General features: G+C 51.2%; 1 protein-coding gene across 6 annotated transcripts in view; it reads left to right on the plus strand.

Annotated features, from left to right (window-relative positions):
* RNF213 (ring finger protein 213) overlaps nt 1-22512 on the plus strand; it is a 120284-nt gene that overhangs the window by 12120 nt on the left and 85652 nt on the right. For 5 of the 6 annotated variants that reach the window (XM_068529486.1, XM_068529489.1, XM_068529491.1 and 2 more), the window contains 6 exons: nt 5615-5775; nt 10511-10660; nt 20084-20599; nt 20879-21001; nt 21588-21736; nt 22330-22488. In XM_068529486.1, the coding sequence (XP_068385587.1) occupies nt 5615-5775; nt 10511-10660; nt 20084-20599; nt 20879-21001; nt 21588-21736; nt 22330-22488 (1258 nt within the window). The remainder of the gene's footprint in view (nt 1-5614; nt 5776-10510; nt 10661-20083; nt 20600-20878; nt 21002-21587; nt 21737-22329; nt 22489-22512) is intronic. The other variant, XM_068529490.1, reaches the window with a different exon arrangement.

A 22512-nucleotide genomic window follows, 5' to 3' on the forward strand; every position in this document is an offset into this window, starting at 1 on the left:
CCAGCTCCAGGGGCAAAGGCTTTGAGAGCTGTTGGGGGTTTGCTGGCTTCTGGGCTGCCTGCTTATCCTCTGTGAGCACAATGAGTGCTGGACAGGGCCATTGTCCTTAGGGCTGGCTTGCTGGGGGCGGTCCCTTACCCGTCACTGGGGGTCGGGGGTAGGGACCAGGCCCTGGTCACTCAGTGTGGGTCACACAACAGGGCTGAGGACCCAGGTGTTGAATGGTGAGTCCTGCCTCTGACCCACACCCACTTCCTGCCTACCAATTTCTCTGCTTACTCACACGCCAGCCAAGCCTCTATTTTTACAGGAATGGAAACTGAAACCAAAATGTTGGGAGGCTTGGGTGAGCTGCAGAAGGAGTTATCTCCACCTTTCAGCCACTTGTAGGTCTGCCAGGCCGCCCGGCCTCTGAGCCCTGGGCATCCTGGATGCTGGGCTCCCTCTGGTGCTGCAGGTGGGGCCCGTTCCTCTGGAACCTGAGCAAGGTTGGGATCCATGGAGCCAGGAGAGGCTGCAGTGCAGGTGCTAGAGGTGCCAGGACACTTGGGTCTGGGCGGTGGGGGGAGTGGGAGGCCACGCAGATAAAGGCGTGAAAGGGGAGTGTATGGAGAGTTCCAGGCCACCCTGGGCATAGGTGGAGAGCGACCGGCTTTGCCAGGGGTGATGTTGGTGCAGTCTGATGGTAGAGCAGGCGTGATGTTCATCTGGTCCGATGGTGGAGGGTTTCCAATGCCAGTAGGTTCAGCGGGGCAGGGGGTAGGGGGTGGTCAGGAGCCCCTCCCCCACCCCAAGCCACCCCTGTTCTGGTAGGTGCCCCAGGGAATCCAGGTGGGACTTCCTCCTTGATTGCTAGAAGGTTATTTTGGTGGGGGGGGGGAGTTCTGGGAAATGCATTTTTTCTTTTGTTTTCTGCATTTCCAAGTTTTTCTTGTCGATGGTTTTTTTTTTTTTTTAATTTTTAAATTTTATTTATTTATTTTTGGCTGTGTTGGGTCTTCATTGCTGCACGCTGACTTTCTCTAGTTGCGGCCAGTGGGGGCTACTCTTTGTTACGGTGCGCGGGCTTCTCATTGTAGTGGCTTCTCTTGTTGCAGAGCATGGGCTCTAGGCACACGCGGGCTTCAGTAGCTGTGGCACGTGTGCTCAGTAGTTGTGGCTCGCGGGCTGTAGAGCACAGGCTCAGTAGTTGTGGCGCACAGGCTTAGTTGATCTGTGGCATGTGGGATCTTCCCGGACCAGGGCTTGAACGCGTGTCCCCTGCATTGGCAGGTGGATTCTTAACCACTGCGCCACCAGGGAAGCCCCGTCGCTGTTTTTATAATGGAAAAAAGTAAGATGAGCAGGCTGAGACCCCTTAGGAGTCCAGGAGGGGCTGGGGGCCGCTGGGGGAGCTCTGGAGGCAGCTGCGGTGGGCGAGGGGTGGCCCCAGGGTTTGAATGTAGCTGTGGAGGCCTCACTGGTCAGGGAAAGAGCCGCCTGCCTGCCAGCACTTGTGGGTCCACTGATGCGGCCACTTGGTTTCTGTGGCTGCCTGCACTGGCCTTCGAGTTTGTGCTGCAGGGAAGGATAACATTTCCCTCTTCCCTCCTAAATTCTTTAGCTGGTCTAACAATTAAATTGATAAGCGACAGATTAACATTTCATGTGTACGGGAGCCCCATAAAAATAGGAGACCCAAAAGGCAGCCAGGTAATTGAAGCTTCTGTAACACCCTTACTTAAGGAGAGGGGTAGGATCTGGGGCTGCAAAGAGGAGGGCTTTTCACAGGAAGGCAGAGGAGAAGTTTGGAAAATAGAGGTTGCTCTATTATGCAGATAAGTTTTTTGGTAAAATGGTAACTATAGTAATGGCTCTCTTCCTGGTATAGACCAGGGTATAGACCTAATTTAGGTATAGACCTAAATTTTCTGTTGTAAATTTAGGCCGTTGAGGGGGAGGCCAAGAGCTTTTCTTGAATCTGCTTAGTTTTAATTGTCTTTAGCACAAAATAATCCTCGTGCCAAAGCGACATATTTGGGGTGGGAAATTCTGCTCCCCTTCAATGCCCACCGCACCTGACCCAGGGACTGCCTGGTGGTGGGAGGAGTGCGTGGGCTGAGAGAGTTGCGTTGTTCTATGTGGTGGTTTTAATTTTTTAAAATTGTGATAAAATATTTAAAACAAATGATGGAAGAGATTTTCACAAACTGAAGTATGGGGAAGTCGTTTGGACTTATACATGATTCAGCCTGAACTTTGTGTGAACTGGAACAGCCTGACTCATGGCCTGTCAAACATACCTCACACATGTGCTTTAACCATTAGCGACTCCACTTTGAAGATAAGGATAAATGCCTCCTTTGCTGTGGCGCCCACATCAGCACCCCCCCAAATTTAAGGTTCACTTCCCAGACACCGGGGTCATACTGACTTGCAGTGTACATGCTAATCTACTTCATCTGAAACTTTGAAAGGATGTACCCCTGTCATGTTTGGTGTGTGTTCTTTGTTCTGACAAGATATAAAACTGCTGAAAACCATGCTTCAATGGAGCAGTTCCTCAGAACTACTGAGAGGCTGCCTCCTGGGCTATAGTCCTCAGTTTTGGTCAGATAAAACTCTCTTCTGTTCCATATTATAGATTGATTATTGATTATTTGCATTGACACACAAAATTTACCATTTTAACCACGTTTACGTGGACAGTTCAGTGGCATTAGGCACATTCACAATGTTGTAAAACCATCACCACCATCCATCTCCAGAACTTCTTCCTCTTTTCAAACTGAAACTGTCCCTATTAGACACTAACTGTCCCTCCCCCTCCCCCAACCCCTGGCATCTGCCATCCTACTTTCTGTCTCTATGACTTCTACTGCTCTAGGGACCTCATATAAAAGCTTGAGGCATGCAGTACTTTCTTTAGCCTTCAGGACAAGGCAGCTGCAGCCCCTGTTTTCCAGGTGAGGGAGGGGTGGGGATTGCTGTGGGTGGCAGACCCAGAGCTGCTGTCAGGGCTCATTTGGGAGCCTAGGCGTGGAGTCTGTGCAGCTGACTGATTCAGGTTGAACTAATTTTGTAGCAGTGATTTGGGGTTGCCTGTGAGATCCCTGCCCTTCTCCCCTATTGATGTGCTAATCAGCCATTGACTGGATTTGGGGATCTGTCTGAAGGGGAGCTCAGACCCTCTTAGCCCTCTCTGGATACCTGTGTGTCTGTTACCTGCAGGCACACCTGTCTGCAGGGGCGCTGCAATGGGAGGTCATGCTGCCCAGCGTGCATGTACCTCGTGAGCCCATGCTTCATGGGGCAGGGACAGGAATTTGCTGTGATTCAGCCACAGTCCTGGGGGAAGGATCATGGCCCTAGTGCTGTCCCTGGGGCCTATCCTGGCCTCTGAGCCTGGGTTCAAACCCTGCTCGCCCCCTTGCCAGCTGGGGGCCTGAGCAAGTCACAGCGTGGCTGTGAGTACTTGATGGGTTAGCATGCAGAGTATCCAGTAGGTGCTAGTTAAGTTTTGCTCCTACTGAGTCCTGCTAGTTTCTTGTTTATTTTGATAATTGTAGACGAAGTACATGCTGGTGCGAATGACCTGCATGTTACAGGAGGATATAAAAAATGGTAAAGCCCCCTCAGCTTACCCCCAGCCCAGGCCCTTCACACCCCCCATCAACACAACACCATTAACTGTTTGGTGTATCGCCTTCCAGATGTTTCCTCCGCGTGGAAACATGCACACACGCACGTGCGTTTCTATAAGCTGGTGCACTCTGCTTCCCTCATGTGGCACCGCTCCGTGGCCTCTAGTTGAGACCGGTCTCAGCTCTGCCACGCAGCAGCCAGCCCCGTCCTGGTCTCCTGTTCTTTTGCCACGGATGCACAGGGCTGGGCTGGATCCTTGCACGGGATCTGCCCCGAGGCCAGTCTGTCTGGAGGACAAGCTCCAAGGAGCGGCCTGCTGGCCCCAAGGGCCGGTGCATTTACAATGGAAACCTTCAAAACCCCCCGCACAAGGCTTCTTCCGGCCCCTCTTGTCTGCAGGGTCTTCAAGGTTTCATTTCCAGCCATACCCTATCTAGGTTTGGGCCAGTCAGATGGGTAGAAACGGGTACCTCTTGGGTTCCACTGTCACTTCTTTCATTGGTAGGGAAACTAAGTGTCTTTTCACGGGTTAAGAGCTCACTTATAATTCTTTTTCTTTGAACTGCCTCTTTTCTTTTGGGAAGATCCTTTTTTTCCTTTTTTAGGTTATTCTTATTGATTTTCACAGTCACTGGGGCTGTTTATATTGGAGACAAATAGAAACCCAGCTCCCTTCTTCCTCGGCAGGAGGAGTACACTGGGCCGCACACGCTCGTGTCCAGACCGAGGGGGTCAGATCTACACAGAGCTCTGCATCTTTCTCAGGTCCCGACAGCCCCGCTTTGTCCTTATGCTGCTGCCCTCATGGAGGCAGACTGGTCGTTTCCAAGCATAGGGTCTGTTTGTCTGACTGGGAAGAAGGAGTGGATGAGTTCGAAACCCCAGTAACCAGCCCTGGACCCCTGCTATACTTCTGCCAATCACTGGGGCCACGGAAATGCCAGGTTCTGATTGGATCAGGCTAATGGGGGGCCACCCCCCGCAGTGGAGGCTGGGGGAAGAGAGAGGAGGTCAGGACGCCCACAGTTTATCATCAAAGGACAGTGGCCCCGGGCTGTCGTGTGTTACAAATACTCTCCCAGCTTTATTTAGTTCTTTGGCCTTAAGGTTCAGAGTGTGTTTGTAGATGTTTAATGTATTTGTTAGAAATTCTGATTCCCGTTAATTGAAATCATCCAGCGAAGGCTCCTGAGGGGCTTTTGTTCCAGGCGCTGGGGACTCCAAGAACAAGGCCACTGGTCCCTGCCTTCCAGAACTTACAGAGTAGGAGGGCGGTGATATGACTGGGCACCGGGAGAGGGGAGTGGAAGGCGCTTTTGGAAGGTTCACCCCCCTCCCCGCATGGGCCTGGGGCCTTGGGGATCAGTCTAAGGGAGGCTTCCTGGCAGAAAACCATCTGGAGTGTGTGTGTCTCGGCGGGGAGTGGGGGGCATCGAGACCCAGGTTTGAAAATAGGATCCCTGAAGGATTCAGTGTGTGGGTCACTGTATCAGGCTCTTGGTGCTGTGGGTGGCAGCTCTAAACGGGTGTGATTTTGGAGGCAGACCAACCCCCAGGACACACGGATGGATGAGTGCAGGGAGGTGTTGGGAGACCCCTGGGCCCTGCTGGGAGAGGGGCTGGGAAGGGGGAGCCCGCCTCTGGCGAGAGAGGGGGGCTGCTTTTGGGAGGGAGGGCCGGGCGGCAGTCCCGGTTTGGAGCTCTGTAGAGTTTGAGGTGTCGCTGAGACATCAGGGTCTGGGGCTGTACTGATGCAGACACCGGGAGGAGCTGGAATGTGGTCTCTTGCTCGGCTGGGGCCAGGCTCCCGGGTCCCTTTTGCCCACCAGACAGCAGAAATTGTACCAGGCTTGCCTCACCACACGCAGGGCAGGACTTCGAGTGGGGAGAGGGCTAATCTTGGACAACGCTCGCGGGAGGAGTCCAAGTTTTCCTTCGTGACGTTCACTTGTTTTTCCGAGATGTGACCCATGTGCATCTGCCTTTGTAGATTCTGAGAACAACCTCGAGGCGACATCGGCCCCGGAGGGAGAAATGGAGTGTGGACAAGAGCTGAGGGAGGACAGCAGCCCTATCTTGTCCCTGGGCCCAGGTGATTGGCAAGAAAACCCAGACGAGCCCTGTTCGGACGTCTCCTGGCAAATCCAGAGAGTGAGTGCCTGGCCCCTGGGGAAGTGGGTCTGGGAGGAGTGGTTCTGCCCATCCACCTGCTCTGCAAGGACACTGCTTCCTGCTGTGGTTTCATCAGTGGCTGAACAAGGTCCCACATGTCCCCACAGCATCCTCTCCAGTACAACCTTATTACTCTGATGCCCAGCCCGTTGGCCCCTGCATGCTGGGCTGTGCCGGAGCCACCCCTTCTGTGCCTGATTCATCGCAGGGTCTCTGGTTTCCCATCCCCCTTCCTTTTCCTCCCACCATACCCAGCACGTCGTGTCTCCCAGACGCTGTGCTTGGGCTGGGTCTGGGTGCCTGAGCTTCTGCCACGTGGGTATCTGGCTCTTCTCTGGGCGTTTTGCATGGACCAGGCAGTCCCTAAGGTGCCTCCAGGCTCTGAGGCAAGGGGGGTGCTTGGGAAATGCCACCATTTACCCAGACGTTCCTCCTCGAAGGGGAAGCCAAGCCATCTGGTCTCCCTGTAAGTGTCAGACCCCGAGAGAGCGTCTCCTGAGTAAGTGACCAGGCTGGAGCCCAGGCGAGGCTTGCAGAGAGTTACCTGGACAGATTCAGGGAGAATGATGGGGGAGAGCTCCCCACGCTGAAGTCTAGCCTGTCCAGACCCAGACAGCCGGGTCTGTTCCCAGGTTTCTTACTGAGAGGGACATTGTCTCTCTGCCTGGTAGGGGCTGGTTTCTTGTCTGGTCCTCAGTTGTTCTTTGTGGTCAGACAGTGTGGGAGGTGCTGCAGCTGGCAGTGTTGCAGCCCTTTGTGAGTGTGTGTGTGCATGCATGTGTGAGCAAATGTGTGTACATAGTATATGTGTGTGCACTCGTATGAGAATGTGTGTGTGGTATATGCGTGTGTGTGTGTGTGTGTGAGTGTGTGTGGTAGTTGTGATGTGTATATGTGAGTGTATCCTTCCCCTTGGACAGTAATCCTGTCCAAAGCAGGATGGCCAGCTCCCATCCTGGGCCACGTGGGACACTGAAATTTGAGATAAACTCTTTTTTTTTTTTTTAAATAAATTTATTTATTTATTTTTGGCTGCATTGGGTCTTCGTTGCTGCGTGCAGACGTTCTCTAGTTGCAGTGAGTGGGGGCTTCTCTTTGTTGCGGTGTGTGGGCTTCTCATTGCAGTGGTTTCTCTTGTGGAGCATGGGCTCTAGGCATGGGGGCTTCAGTAGTTGTGGCGTGCAGGCTCAGTAGTTGTGGCACGTGGGCTCAGTAGTTGTGGCGCACAGGCTCAGTAGTTGTGGCATGCGGGCTCTAGAGTGCAGGCTCAGCAGTTGTGGCGCACGGGCTTAGTTGCTCCATGGCATGTGGGATCTTCCCAGACCAGGGTTCGAACCTGTGTCCCCTGCATTGGCAGGTGTATTCTTAACCACTGTGCCACCAGGGATGTCCCTTGGGTACACTCTTAAAGTGAGTATCAAGGAACACACACCATTAGGAAGTAAGTGTATGACACTGTGATTGAAAATGGTATTGAGCCCAGCAGGATTAGGGCTTTTTTTTTTTAACCTTGACTGAGTAAGTTTAAGCTTCTCTTGGAAGAAAAAATGAGCAAGAATAACCAAGAAAAGTTTTAAAAAGAAAAGCCTTGAGTGGGACTTGATGTATTAGATGAACAAAAACATGTTTCAAAGCCAGTCATTAAAACAGTGACTCTTGGGAGGAGTCAATGTACCAGAATAGCTAACCCAGAAACAGACCCTAATGTGTATAAAAACAGTTGGAGAAAATATACATAAATATTTATCTGACCCATGGATGGGGAAAGATTTTCTAGTAATTAAAGCAAAGGTGAAAAATACAAATAAAAGATTGGTATATGTGACTCCAGAAAAAGTCTTAAAAGAATTAAAAATCTCATATCATGAGTACAAATGAAGGGCAAACAGTTTAGGAAAAATATGTATTTACATATTTGTGTGTACATAAAAAGATTTGTATTTACATAACATTTTTTTTAGCAAAGAGTGAGTTGCCTCAATATGTCAAAAGCTCTTAGAAATCAAGTAGGAAACAGTAACCAACCCAATAGAAAGATGGGCCAACAATAGATATAGTCCACAATAGAGAAGATAGAAATGGCCATTAAACGTATAACTGTCCCACCTCTGAATCAAACACTCAAAAGAGCTGCAGGGTTTTATATTAAACCTATCAAACTGACAAACTGACTAAAAGTCAGCATTTGCAGCGATGGGGCAGTTTTCTCCCTGTAGGTGAGAGTAATGTGGTGGGACCCCCTGTGAGGCAGGTGCCCTTTGACCTGCTCTTCTGCTTCTCTACTGTCGTTGTCAGAAAATAACCTCAGGCATGTGAGAGTTCATTTGAGGATTTTATCACAGCCTTAGTGTTTTATGGCCAAATGTTGGAGTCCACCTGAATATTCCACCCTGGGGAGTGTCACTTGTATCATCCTTACGGCAGAAAGTACTGTGGCTTCCAACTGTTATTTCTGTCAAAGATTAAAGATATGAGGGAATTCCTGTAATCAAATCCGATAGATAAATAAAAAGATAAAGAACAACATATAGTAGAGTGATATCAGCAAAAATGGCAGAGAAGGGAACTCCGAGGGCCTGTCCCCTCAGAGAAACACCCCAATAAGTGAGAACTGTAAGAATAAATTTTACTGGAACTCTGGAAAATAGTCTGAGGTTTGCAGTAACCAAGTGAGCGCAGAATCAAGAAAAAGGGGCTTAACCTGGTAAGAGAGCTTTGTGGTGCCGTAGCTCAACCTTAACTCAGCCGTGCCCTCCTCTCCCATGTGCTGGTGATCTGAGGATGACAGCTTTGTTCTGATGTTCTGCTGTGGGCTCCCCGTTCCGGAGGGGGCCGAGCAGACCTGTCCCCAAGGAAGTATGTTGTGACCTGTCTGGGAGTTCCCAGAAGGAATAACACAGGGCACTTGCCTTTTTTACACCTTACTTGGAACTAACCCTCTAAGGGTGGAAAAGCAGCTGTGCAGAGGGTGTTCCTCAAAAGCACTGAAGGCAGATGGAAAGGTGCTACCTGCGCTCCCCCAACCCCGGGTGGAAGGTTCCAGCTGGGGTCACCAGCAGATGTGCCGGAAGCCTGGGGTGAAAAGCCTGAGAAGGTTCCTCTGGGGAATAAGATTTTGAAACAGCTACCAGGATTGGTGAGGAATCTGGAAAAAGCCACGCAAGTGCCCGGAGCTCCCCCAGGGGCTGGGTACGGGGTACCTCCTGGTGGGACGAGAATGATTGAGTTACATGGAAGCGATGGTCATACTGTACTAAATGCCACTGAGTTGTGCACTTTAAAGTGGTTAACTTTAGGTTATGTTATGATCTTCACCTCAATATAAGAAAACTGTGTAATATTGTCATAGAAGGGGATTTAAAAACAAAAGCCTGGATGCACACTTACCCGTACAGGAGAAGAAGCCAGATGCAGTGAACACGGGAATGCTGGGGGGTTGTCTGGTGATTAGCTCCTGAGGGCTTCTGTGACTGTTGCCAGTCCCTGCAGTGACCTTACATAATCCTAGTAGACAGTGGTGTGTGCGTGGTCGGAAGGGCCTGCAGGCGAGGCCGTGATGTTCTAACAGTGGTGGGATGACATGCAGGGGCCCAAGGGAAATGGCCAGAACCAGGACCTGGACCACTTGGCCTCATCCCCAGCCACTGAGTGAGTGGGCCCTTCACCCGGCTGTCGTGCGGTGGGTGCAGGGGTGTTGGGGTTACGGACCGTGGGGAGCTCCTGTCCCTACCTGCCCTTCCTGTGGTGGCCCTTTGGTGCTGACTGACCGGGCGGCTTTGCTGGTTCTTGCTTCCAAATGGATTCGTTCTCCCCCTGGGACAGCTTCCCCCGCCCTGTGAGGAAGAGGGGCACCGGATGGAGCCCGGAGAGTTGGGGTGAAGGTGCCTCCTGACCCTGTGGTTGCTTCCAGTGTCGCCTCGGTCCTGTCATCGGCTTCCTTCTGGGAGGGGATGGAGCCAGCCTGGGTACCTGGCGCTGACTGGGGTGGGCTTTGCGCCTGGGCCACCCACGTGCTCTGACCCGTCTCACCCACTGGGCCTTTCCAAGTGCCCCTCGGAGAACTCCCCTTCCCTTTCCACGCTGACTGCCTGCCCTCCCCAACACTCAGTCAGAGGCTCGTGGTCTTTCCCCTTGTCCGTCCCTGAGGACAGTGCCAGCCATGAGGCCCCCATGTGGGAGGCCCAGGTACCCTCCCCTGACCTGCACCCAAGGGGGATGGCACAGGGCTGGCTCTGTGCTGCCTGGGGTGTGCCATCCAGAGGGGTTGGGCACTGCCCTGCGTGCCCCCCGTCCCTGAGAGCCCCCTGGAGGCCTGGCCTCAGGTGCTGGGCTGCCTGCTCCTCCAGGAGTGTCCCCGCAGCTGCATCTGTGTGGAAGCACCGGCCTAGGCATTGTGATGGAGCTTAGGGAACCAGGGCCTGGGCCTGCTTGCATGGGAGGTCCAGTGTGCCAAGGCTTGCAGGCACCAGCTCTAGCATGGGGCAGCTCGCCTGCATGGATTTGCTCTGCCTGCCACCTGCAGGACCCTTTCTTGGGTTCCCTACACCCGGGACCCTGTGCCTGCTGAGCCTGGACACCCCGGGGGCTGGGGGGCTGGCTCAGTCCTCACTCGAGAGCATCTCTCTGCCCGGGCCTGAGTTAGGGGTCCCTTAGGTCCTGATGGAGCGGTGCCTGTGGTCACCCTGTCCTGTCTGAAGGGGTCATGTTTCAACAGGGAGTTGCGTCAGAGGGTTTTGTAGATGCGGCAGACGGCGCATCCACATCCGATGAGCTGGAGGCTGCTAGTTACCCTGCCTGCAAAAGAAGAAAAGAGGATGCAACCCCGTTTGAAGTCCCTGATGCGTGCTCTCCAGACTCTGAGCAGGTAGTTTGCATAAATAGTGGCACACGATGCCTCCCGCCAAGGCTTGCATGAAACTGAGCCCCACACCTTCTCTGATGCTGAGGATAGCTGGTGGGGAGGCGCTTTTCACTCCTACCTGGGCTGGTCTAGGAAGGAGCCATGCCTTTAGGTGTCAGCTCTTGTGACTCTGAGGATGTTCTGCTAACATTGAATTTCAGCTTTATTGTATGTGGCCCCCTACCCCGCTTTTCCATCCATCTTTTAATTTCTTGTGCAGCTATCTTCTTTGGTTCATGGGAAAACTTACCCCGAAAGCTCCACAGGCCATACAGATTCTCTTCATGGAAAAGAGCAGGGGGGGCTGGGTTTTCCGTGGGAGCTGGGACCAGGCTGGTGGGTGTCAAAGGCCGAGCCTCTGCTGGGGCTTAGAGAAAACCCCCAGTCCCTGCAGCTGCCAGCGCCTGAGGTTATGGGCTCATGTTCTGAACCCCAGTTGTGCAGAGGAAGCCTGCTAAATTTAGTCTCTGGTTTCTGGAAGTTCAAATCCTGACTTCTTTCATTTTCTATAGCATCTGTGAGTCTTGTGGATTTCACTAATAATATCAAAAGTGAAACTAGCTAATATATGTAATGGAAGTATTTTTGCCTATGAGGAAAAGCAGTGAGGCTTCAGACATTGAAGAGTGATGTTTGTGGTGTTTAACTATCAGTCTTTTACAGAGTGGTGACTTTTTTCCTGAGTAAGATGGCCATTGATTCATTTAACAAAGATTTATTTGAGCAGCTGCTGCGTGTGGGGCACTGGGTGCTCGGTGTGAGGGGGAAGCCTGTAAACCAGGTGTGGTCTTGCCTCTGGGCTTGGGTCTGTTGGTTAGTTAAGAACGGAAGCACCTTGGGAATTCCCTGGAGATCTAGTGGTTAGGACTTGGTGCTTTCACCTCCTGGGGCCGGACTTCAATCCCTGGTTGGGGAACTGAGATACCACAAGCCATGTGGCACAGCCAAAAGCAAAAACAAAAAAAGCAAAAGCACCTTGTAAATACAGCGGACATCAGGGTGCGAGCACTAACAGAAAATGGGGGTGGGGGGTGGGTGGAGAACCCCTTCATGATCTACACAAACAGGAAAACCAAACTGCAAATAGATTTTCCCAGAAGGAAGGTTTAATATCGTAAAGATGTCAGTTCTCTCCTCAGATGTATACATCCAATTAGCCAGTTAATGTGTAAAAGTAGTATTGTTCCCAGTGGGTTTGTTTTTGTTTTTGTTTTTGTTTTGAAATAGATAAAAGACTCTAAAGTCCATCTAGAGTATAAATTGGCAAGAGTTCCTATAAAGAATGTAGAAAAGTAGAACAATAAATGGGAGATTTGACATCAAAATGTATCATAAGCTATAAACATAGCAATATAACATCCTAATGGAGTAACAGAGACCCATCAGGGAGGGTTGACATAGAACATCCAGATGCAGATGTGAGCATTTTTGGCAGTTGAGCACGTGCTAAAGGTGGCATCATGTATCACAGAGTGAAGTTGTGTTAAGTAAGGGGTGTTTGAACCGTGGCTAACCATTTGGAAAAAACGGTTCTTTACTCATACTAAACACTAAAATATATACCAGCTTGGTTGACCATTTTAAAGTAAAATACACCCTAAAAGTTCTTGTAAATATAGGTGACTATTTATAAAATTATATAGATATTCCTAAGGCTCACCAAAACAACCCCTTAAATGCTGATAGGGGCACAAAAATATTCCAGATTCTGAGTTAGAGGGGACCATTCAGCAATAACGTGGAAAAGCAGATGGCTAGAAAACATTTGCAACATATGACAAAGGGTTCACAACTGGAATACCTAATCAATTCTCTCAAAGAAATAAGACATCCAGGCACTAACAGGACAGTGGGTGAAGGACATAAAAGGCAGTTCCCAGGAGAAAGAGATAAGTGGGCAGCAAATGTGGGGGAGTTCTCCTGGAGGGGTGATCAGGGGAGAGCACATGCCCACCGCCCGGAGGCTGCCCTGTTGCCTCTCAGATGGGTGGGGTTTGGTTTTATTTATTTACATATTTTATTATTATTTTTCAAATTGAAGTATAGTTGATTTGCAGTATTTCAGGTGTAGAGCAAAGTGATTCAGTTATGTGTATATTACATATATATATTCTTTTTAAGAATCTTTTCCATTATAGGTTATTACAAGGTATTGACTATAGTTCCCTGTGCTGTACAGTAGGTCCTTGTTGTTTATCTATTTTATATATAGTAGTGTGTATCTGTTAATCCCAAATTCCTAATTTATCCCTCCCCCACATTTCCCCTTTGATAACCATATTTGTTTTTATGTCCGTGAGTCTATTTCTGTTTTGTAAATAAGTTCATTGGTATCATGTTTTTAGATTCCAGGGTTTTGGTTATATCAAAAAGAGGGTTTGGGCTGGTGGCTGCTGCCACAGGTGTGGTGACATCCACCAGTCTGCTCTTGGGGGCTGGGGTGTGGTCTGGGGTCCGCGTAATGGGCTGTTATCATCGTGTCACCCTTTCTCCCAATGGTTGTCTTCCAGGAACTGGGTCACGCCCCTCCAGGGGTCCGTCTTGCATTTACTGCCATCTTTACACAGCCGTACCTCCCAGGCCCTCCTGGTTCTGCGGGGTCGCCTACCTCACTGTGGTGTGTGCTTCCTTGTTCTTTCCCTGCTGACAGCGCCCTTCCTTCTAGAAGGCAGACCTGATCCATGTTCCCTGGGGAGGGCGGCTGGCACCTGTTCATGAGGTCAGAAACCTCCCACCACCTTCTGTGATGACCAGAAGGCATCTGGTCACACACTTGTCGCAGAGGGGTCCTCCTGTACCGTGCCATGAATGATACAGGAGCCCTGAGGATGCTGTGGCCCAAGTATATCTACCAGAGCCTGACATCTTATGCACCAAAGCTGTTAGAACATTGATTACCTTGACTTATTTGGGGCTTCTGTAAAAACGAAACAACCTACTTGGAAGTTTGAGTATTTTAACCATTAGAAATCTTTTGGTTGCAAATAATTGAAACCCAGCTCTGGTAAATTAATACAATAAAGGGAATTTGTCACTCACGTAACTGAGAAATCCTCGGGTAGACCTAGCTGCATGCGAGGTTTAATCTGGGCACCTAGATGATATTCCCAAAGTCCGGGTATGTCTCTGTGTCTTTGCACTGCCTTCTTCATGTCAGTTAGCTCCTTGGCCCCTCAGTAGCGGTCTCCACCACTGTGGACCCTTCCACAGTTATCCACTTCCCACTGCATCATTCAGGGGACGAGAGAATGCCTCCTTCGGGGGCTTCCAGAGAAGAAAGAGGAAGCGTCTCCTTCCCAGGGGAAGCTGTCCTCAAATCTCAGTGGCTGTGATTGGAATACATACCCATCCCTAAACCAATCACTGTGGCCAGGGTGGTATGCTGACCCTGCAGCTGGAGTAGAGTTAATCCTGCTTGAACCACTTGGCTGAGAACGGGAGGTTCAGGGGACCATTTCCTGGAGTGGGGGAGTGGGAACAGGGCGCCAGGCAGCTGGCGGGGCAGGGATGGTCCGAGCACCTCTCCAAGGCTCCAGAACTGGTCCAGTCAGGCTTCCTCAGCAAATCCAGGAATCGTGTGGTTCCCTTAGTAGAGATTCTTGTTGGACTTTTTCCTGATGGCCCCTCACTTCCTCCTCGGCATTCCCTACTATAGAGTCTTGGTTCCCTTTTGCAGTTGGCTAGCGTCTAATTGAGAGGCCGGCCCTGGTCCTAATGATACCCACTTGTTGGGACAGGTGAGGCTGGGGGTCACCCTGATCTTCCTAGTTCTCATCCCAGTTTCTTTCCTCTTGCTGCTTCTGCAACGCCCACCTTATGTTTGTAGACAGACCCCCACCCCGCTCCCCCTACCAAAGCACTGCCCACGTGTGTCATCCCAGTTTTACAAAAGTGGAAACTGAAGCTGAGAAAGGTTACTTGGGTCTGGAGACGGCGGAAAGGAAGGCTGCAGAGAGGGAGCTTGGGCAGTGCCTGTTTACTAGAAGGAAGTGCTTGATCAGATGCCAGGTGGAAAGGTGACACTCTCCTCAGCCCTGCCGTCCTCCCTGAATTGGCAAAGCACTTCCTATTGAAACCGCACTCCTTCTCGGATTGGACTTGAACCCAGCTGCACCTCAGATTGGGCCTTGAACCCACGATCCCTGACTTAGGAGGGGACTCGAACCCACTGTCTTTTAACTGAAACTGCTCACCTGGTCTCAGGAGTTAATGAAACTCAGGTCCTTTTGTCTCATCACAGAGATAATTCAGCATGAGGCAAAGCGATGGACAAAGAGTGAGTTTGTTAGCATAGGACACTTGTGACAGATACAAGTGGGCAGGCAAGGGAGTGCAGCCCCAAGAACAAAGAGGGCTACATTTTTATAATCAAAGAAAAAGTGGGGAGAGGAGAAGACCACCTTCTTCCTCATTTTTAGGTAGACATCAAGGCTTACTTACGTCATTAGTTCCTCCTTTGACCCTATATATGGTCTAACGGGGACAATCATGGCACTATTTAAATCATATATGTGTTAGCAGAAGGATGGTAACATACACTAAAATATTGTAATTCATCTGAGTTTTCAGTATAGTGTCCTCTTTCACCTAGTTTCTTCCCCCCCTCGCCTATGCTCCTGTCTTGACTACATGCAGAAATGCTGCTCTTCGGGGACCATTAACTCCCTGACTTCAAGTAACAAGATTCAGACCCCATATCTATTGTCTTGTGTTTTAACTATCAGGACTTGTGGCTTGAGTGTGCCTGGTGCTTGGATGCGCCTGGTTTTCCTTCAGCGTAGTGCAGATTATCGCTAGGTTACTGGATTCTTTTCTTGAGTGGTCATTGGCCTGCAACAGTTTCCTAAGCTCCCTTAAAATTCCTTTTCTGTCTTTAATCCCCTAGTGGGATTTCTAAACTAACTATTTAATTATTCTACTCTCTCCCTGTCACTATCAGTGCAGATGAAGGCAGAGGACCCCTGGGAAGTGGGGCAGAGCTAGTGGGCCCACTTAGCCTCCAACACGTCAGCTTTTGTCAAGCAGCTTCACTGACTTTCTGTCCAACGAGTCAGTGTTCCCACCTGTCACCCCCGCATCCTGCCATAGGTACCTTTTCAGGGTCTGCAGCACCACCCTCATGTGTGCTCCTGACCCAGCACTCAGGTGAGTGAACGAGGCTGGCCTGCCTTCCCCCAGACTGAGGTCTCCTCTCTGCTCTCCCTGTGTGGGAGGCCTTTGTTCTTTTGATGGAGAAACAAAGTGATGCTCATTATAAAATCAGAGGTGTATTCTGACCAAACCCCCACCCCCCCCAAGAAGTAGCAAACTGTTGTTTTTTCTAATTAATTCTCTTTGGGCAGGAATAGGAATAGCCTTTATGTATGCGTATAGAGCTGGTGCAGTGTAGCTTTTTTTTTTTTTTTTTATAATGTTGTACATTCCTTTTTTATAAATTTATTTATTTATTTATTTTTGGTTGCATTGTTGCTGCGCGCGGACTTTCTCTAGTTGTGGTGAGCGGGGGCTACTCTTCGTTGTGGTGCACGGGCTTCTCATTGTGGTGCTTCTCTTGTTGTGGAGCGTGGTCTCTAGGCACGCAGGCTTCAGTAGTTGTGGCACGTGGGCTCAGTAGTTGTGGCCCATGGGCTCTAGAGCACAGGCTTAGTAGTTGTGGCGCACGGGCTTAGTTGCTCCGCGGCATGTGGGATCTTCCTGGACCAGGGCTTGAACCCATGTCCCCTGCACTGGCAGGCAGATTCTTAACCACTGCGCCACCAGGGAAGCTCCCGCAGCGTAGCTTTTGAATTGAGGTATAATTGGTATTGAGTGAAATGCACAGGTCTTCAGGGCAGAGCCCCCTAGATGTTCTGCTGTGTGTACAGCCTCGTCACCCCCACCAGATCCAGAGACAGGACATTGCAGTCCCCAGAAAGCTCGGTAGCATCCCTTCCAAGTCAATAAACTCTTCATTTAAAAAATGTTTTAATTAAATATTATGCCCACCATAAAGGGTATGTGTAACATAAATGCAGGATTAACTAAGTGAATACTCATCCCCTACCATCCATTGTAAACATGGACAACTATTGGGGTCTCCTCCCAACCGCCCCATCCGCTGCCCACACCCAGAGGTCGTGACCCACGTCCGTGCATGCATTCCCAATCATCAGTGTTTAGTTTTAGCGTGCATATTCCTGACTAATGCGGTCAAAATGACAGACCACAATAATTAGGAGTACGTAAATATGTAACAACTATAATACATATAAACTTGATTTTTGTCAAGGAAAATTTTAGACTTTAGCCTCGAGCCTTGCTATATGGCAGGCGTGCCAGCAGCCTGAGATCTGCCAACATCCCAGTCCTGTCTGTAGACCCGAGAGGGGGCTGGGCACTCACGTGCCCCCATAGACGTGTGTTGAGAGAACTCTAAGTCACCTGTGCAAAATCTAAATCTTATTCTAAGGGTTTTTTTTTTCTTTTTTAAAAAATTTATTTATTTATTTATTTATGGCTGTGTTGGGTCTTCGTTTCTATGCGAGGTCTTTCTCCAGTTGCAGCGAGCGGGGGCCACTCTTCATCGCGGTGCGTGGGCCTCTCACTGTCGCGGCCTCTCTTGTTGCGGAGCACAGGCTCCAGACGCGTAGGCTCCAGACGCGCAGGCTCAGTTGTTGTGGCTCACGGGCCTAGCTGCTCTGCGGCACGTGGGATCCTCCCAGACCAGGGCTCGAACCCGTGTCCCCTGCATTAGCAGGCAGACTCTCAATCACTGCGCCACCAGGGAAGCCCTATTCTAAGGGTTTTGAAGCAGCTTATAAAAAAACAGTTAAATAGGGATAAGAAAAGGAGAAAGCAAGGTAAAGGGGAGAAAGGCAAGTTGGAAATCAGAAGTCAAAACCTTTTGTTCTTGGATCTGATCACAGAGCCGACTGAGGGGTGTGGGGTCCCAGGGGGAGAGGAAATGTGCTGGTGCTGCAGGGAAACACGGGACTTTCCAAGGAATTTATTTAATGAGACAGAAGTGGTTAGGCACCTATAGGGGGTCAAGGGTTGTTCTAGACACTGTGAATGCAGCAGTGAAGAAAACAAGGACTTCCTTCCTGGAGGGGAAAGAAAATAAAGACATATTTAGTTGACAGTGGCTAAGGAGGGAAATAAAGCAGATGCGGGGCTGTGAAGGTTTGCTTTCCTACTGAGGGTGTCCGGGTGGTCTGCTGAGGGGTGTGGGGCAGAGGACTAAGTGAAGGAGGTGTCTGGGGAAAGACGGAACCTGAGGCAGGAGGCGCCCTGCTCGTATAACTGGTGATGACACGAGAGGTCAGTGGTACTTACGGATTCCAAGAGGGGGGCCACGTCCACAGGGAGGGAGGGAGAAGGAGCGAGGGGAGAACGTGGCCCAGAGCCTGCCTTGTGGGGAAAGGCAGGCAGGTTTGAGCAGGTTTAGGTTTGGCTGGTTTGAATACTCTTTGTGGGCTCTGGGCTGTAGGGTTGTCTAGCTGTCCCGTACTTGGCCCTGCGGTGATTTAGTGCAGGGAATGTTGGCTTGGAGGGAGAGTTTGATAAAGGAGGTGGGGGGCAGGGCTCCGTGTTAGTTGGTTTGCAGATGAAAGATCTGCTCAGATCTTTCATCTGCTCAGAGAGATCCCTCTCTCTGGGAATTAGCTAGCCCCGGGAGGGGCAGTCTCTCCAGGATTAGCAAGGCCCCCCCAAATGCCAGAGCATCCTAAAATATAGAAAGTAAAAAACAGGATTAATACTGGAGGCCAGGGGATGAGGTTAGCAGGCAGTGAGGACCAGTCATGCAGGGTCTTCCGGCCACACGTACGCTTTGATTCTGGATGGGCAAGTCAGCATATGAGGCAGCCTGTAGCTTTGGCCACCTTCAGACGTGTAGGACCCGGGAATCTTTGCCGAATGGATGAAACTGCCTTCTTGGCCTTTGGTGGCTTTCAGACTCAACCTGCGCCTCTTCCCTGGGAAGCCTGCGAGTCCTTCCAACATGCTAAAACCATCTGTTTTTAGTCTTTCTCTCCTACTAAACCATCAGCTTCATGGGGGAGGAACGTATCTTACTTTCTTGTTCCATGCGCTTAGGACAACGTTCCAGGTTCCTTGGTAAATCAGTATAGAACTAAGCGACTTGATTTAAGCCAGCCTCACGCTGAAAAAGGAGGAGATTCTGCAAAGGGCTTGGGGCCGTGGGGTCTGCACACAGCTTTCTGCTGGTCTGACCTGTGGTTCCCAGTGAGGTTTCATGTCAGGACCACCAGGAAAGCTAATGGAGATGCTGGTGCCCGTGCCCCCAGGCCAGTCGGATCAGAGTCAGGCGCCTGGGGTAGGGAGCTGCTTGGTCCTCGTGCTCACAGAGCAGGCCTGGTCTGGCAGCAGCACCATGGAAATGTAGAACCTTGGGTCCTCCAGACGTGCTGAGTCACCATCAGTATGTTGGCAAAATCTTCAGAGATCTGTACGCCCTGGAAGCTGGGGAAGTGACTGCCTCGAATGACCTTTCTTAAGCCTCTTTCTACCGCGATGTTAGCGGGGGTCAATGTCAGGCTGGGAAATTGCCATCCGGGGTGGCCTGTGTGTCGTGTTGCCTGTTTTGAGCAGATGGGCAGGAAGTTTGGTCAGGATTCTTGGAGAAAATCTGGAAGCTGACCCAGAACAAGACTGCCCCACCCCACGTACAGAGAAACCCCGAGGCCTTCCGTCTCTCTCTCCCGGGGACTCAGCCCAGGCATGGGGCGGGACGGCAAGGCCTGGGCCCACACCAGGCTTCAGGGGGGTCACGGGTTACTAGCACTTAATGAACCAATCAATACTTGCTCCAGAGCAGGATCCCCAAGCGTGCAGGGCATCCAGCCCCATGGGGTCCTCAAAGGGTCCTGCCACACCTGCTTCTCACAGGCTCCATCTCTGATTCTGAAGTTGAGGACTCTTGCCTTTGAGCAAGGATCTCAGGCAGAGGTGTAACATGCCAGTGTGGGTGCAGGAAGGAACTACTTAGACTTCTGTTCATTTTTCCGTCTCTATTTTGTACATAATACATATATGGAGTAGAATGTGTGGGGGCCTGTACCTGCTTTCTAGCATTTGAAAGCCATCCTTAAAGGATGTCCCATGGGAAGGAATTCCATGTGAGGGTCTCAGCTTGGATTGGACAGAACGAAGCATGTGACCATCACTGCTCCCCACTTGTCCCTCAACTCTGTTCACCACTCCCATTCACTTTGTGTCTCAGTTTCATTCTTTACAAGGTAAAGAAATGGCAGATTTAACAGATGTAAGGTGGTTTGGTCGAGCTACACTTGACGTACTTCAGAAATTGAAAGGAAATTGGAGGAAAACATTGGTGAGAGTATAGTAAACCTGAGAAATAACATGAGTGTCTCTTTTTCTGTTTAGAGGAAAAGGAGAAAAAGGAAGAAAAAGAATCAGAATGCTTCCACGTCTGCAGAGCTGGATTCCTTGTCCCCATCCCTCTTGGGCCCCTGTAGTCTGAGTTCGCTTGCAAACCCTGAGCTCCAGGACACAGCCCCACCCCAAAGCCCAGCTCAGCAGGGTGGTCCCACCCACCAGACAAGCCAGCCCCCAAGTGTGGGCAAGACGCCGCTGGAGGCTGTGGGCCGCCCTCTGCAGGGCCAGCTTGCGAGAGGAGCAGAGGCAGCTGCGGACACCGAGTCTCTGAGCAGCCCGGTACCCCAGAAACAGCCTCTGGGAGGAGCCTTCCCGGAAGGGAAGGACCTCCACTCCCCGAACCCCTCCAAGGGCAAAGGCCTCCCCACTTCTGCCAGTGAAGGCCATCCTAGGGAGAAAGATGCTACTCAGGAGCTCCCACTGCCTGAGCCAAAGGGGGACCAGTCCAAGCCCGGGAAAGAGCCGCGGGCCACTGGGCAGCAGGCCAGGGCCCCTGCCTCTGGGGTGAGTTGTTAAGGGAGTGACGACCGGGGTTGGCCTGCCATGTCTCGACACCTTGCTGTGCAGTGCGGTTCTGACAATACTTCACTGTCTGGGAAGGGTGTCCACTGGGACTTGCTCCCTGGGAAGGGGGGCTGTGGAAGGGGCTGCCCTTCCACCCCGAGCTGCTGACCCCTGTCACTGGGCTGGTGGCAGATGCTTACCCTTATGCCATTGAATCAGAGTTTCCCTGTCCATTTTGTCCTCTTGGCCCTGATGTTTTGGGGTCTTTATTTCTTCCAGGCAAGTGTTGCTGCAGCTGAGCCAGCTGGTGCAGGGAAAAGAGTTGGGAAAGAAGTTAAAAATCAGACTGAGAAAACGAAACAGCCTCCCACAAGTGTCCCTGCTTCCCGAGACAACCACCGGGTAAAGCGTCTCGTTCCTACCTGGTCGGCTTTCCAGGAAGCCGTCCCCGTCCTTGCTGTCTGTCCCATGGGCTGCTCCTTTTGGCCCCGTTCCTTCCACAGCTCAATTTAATCATTTGGTGAATATGTGTTAGGTACTGGGGGGTGCAGCCTAGCATTTGAAATGAGACCAGCTCCTGCCTTTTGGAGCTCACATTCTAGTGGGGAGAAAGACAAAGCAAAGTCAGGCTGTGAGAAATGCCGTGGAGAGAAGTAGGGCGAGGGCCTGGGGTGTTGGAGGTGGGTGCCAGGCAAGGCCTTCCAAGGAGATCTGAAAGAGTGACAGGCGAGCCACGTGGCTGTCTGGGGACGTGCAAAGGCCCCCAGGTAGAGTGTGGTGGACCTGTTCAGGGAGCAGCAGGAAAGAGGGGCCATTGACAGTGGTGCGGAGAGGAGTCCTGGGAGGCTGTGGTAGGTAGACCAGAAGGCATTAGAAGGTTCTGAGCAGGGAAGGAATGTGGCCACTCTGGCGGCTATGAGAAGCATCCCCTGTTGGGGGCAAACGTGGAGGCTGGTCATCAAGGTTGGGGTTTGGGTGCTTGTTCCAGGAAGCTGCAACCAAGGACCAGATGGGTGTTTCTGGAGGAAAAGCAGGTGAAAATGAGAAGGCCAAGCCGAAGGACCCGAAGAAGCCAGAGGGGAATAACAGAAATAATGCAACCACTGTGAAAGACGAGAGGGAGCAAAGGAACCAGAGGTAGAGCGCACACGGAGCTAAGGAGTGGTGGGTGTGACCCGGCTCGGGGCGGCACAGGCCTGACCCCCACCCTGAGCGGGGGCTGGAAGGGGCCACGCCACCCCAGAGGAGATTCCCACGTTGCCCTCTTGTTGACTCTTGGGGGAAAGGGAAACACTCGGGAGGTAGGCAGTGGAGGGGCACCTGTCGCAATTCCTTGCTCAGTTGAAATGCTCCATAATATGGTTCCTGGGGTCCCGGAGGCAGCACTGGCCTTACAGAAGTCAGGAAAGAGGCTGTCATGTGCCAGAGTACTCAGCCACCCCCTCCTGCCACAGCCCGCAGCCCCTCGGAGCTGGGCAGAGATCGCCCCCCACCCCCCGCACCCACTGTCCTCCTCCACTGTAGAGGGAGAGCCGAGGGCACCCACATGGCAGACAGCCTGTCTGAAGTGTGGACGCTCTTGCACTTCGTTGGGGTGTGTGTTAGTGCACAGCCAAGAAACAAGGATCCTGTGTGCACACACGCGTGTATGTGTGTGTGTGTGTATGCGCGCGCAGAGAGGTAGACAGATCCGGATCTAATCGGTGTTTTCCTCCGTGGCTTTCCCCCAGCCCACTGAGCTCCTTGGAAGGAATCACGGTGTACTTCCATGCAATCATTTCAAAACATTTCCAGTTCAACCCCAGCCAACACAAAGTATTTGTCAGGGGCGGAGAAGAATTTGGGAAGCCCAGATGGAATCATGATGTTTGTGAGATGTACTACACCAAGTGAGTATATCCCAGTAGGCCCGT

Source organism: Eschrichtius robustus, chromosome 20, assembly GCF_028021215.1.
Source record: "Eschrichtius robustus isolate mEscRob2 chromosome 20, mEscRob2.pri, whole genome shotgun sequence".
Taxonomy (NCBI): domain Eukaryota; kingdom Metazoa; phylum Chordata; class Mammalia; order Artiodactyla; family Eschrichtiidae; genus Eschrichtius; species Eschrichtius robustus.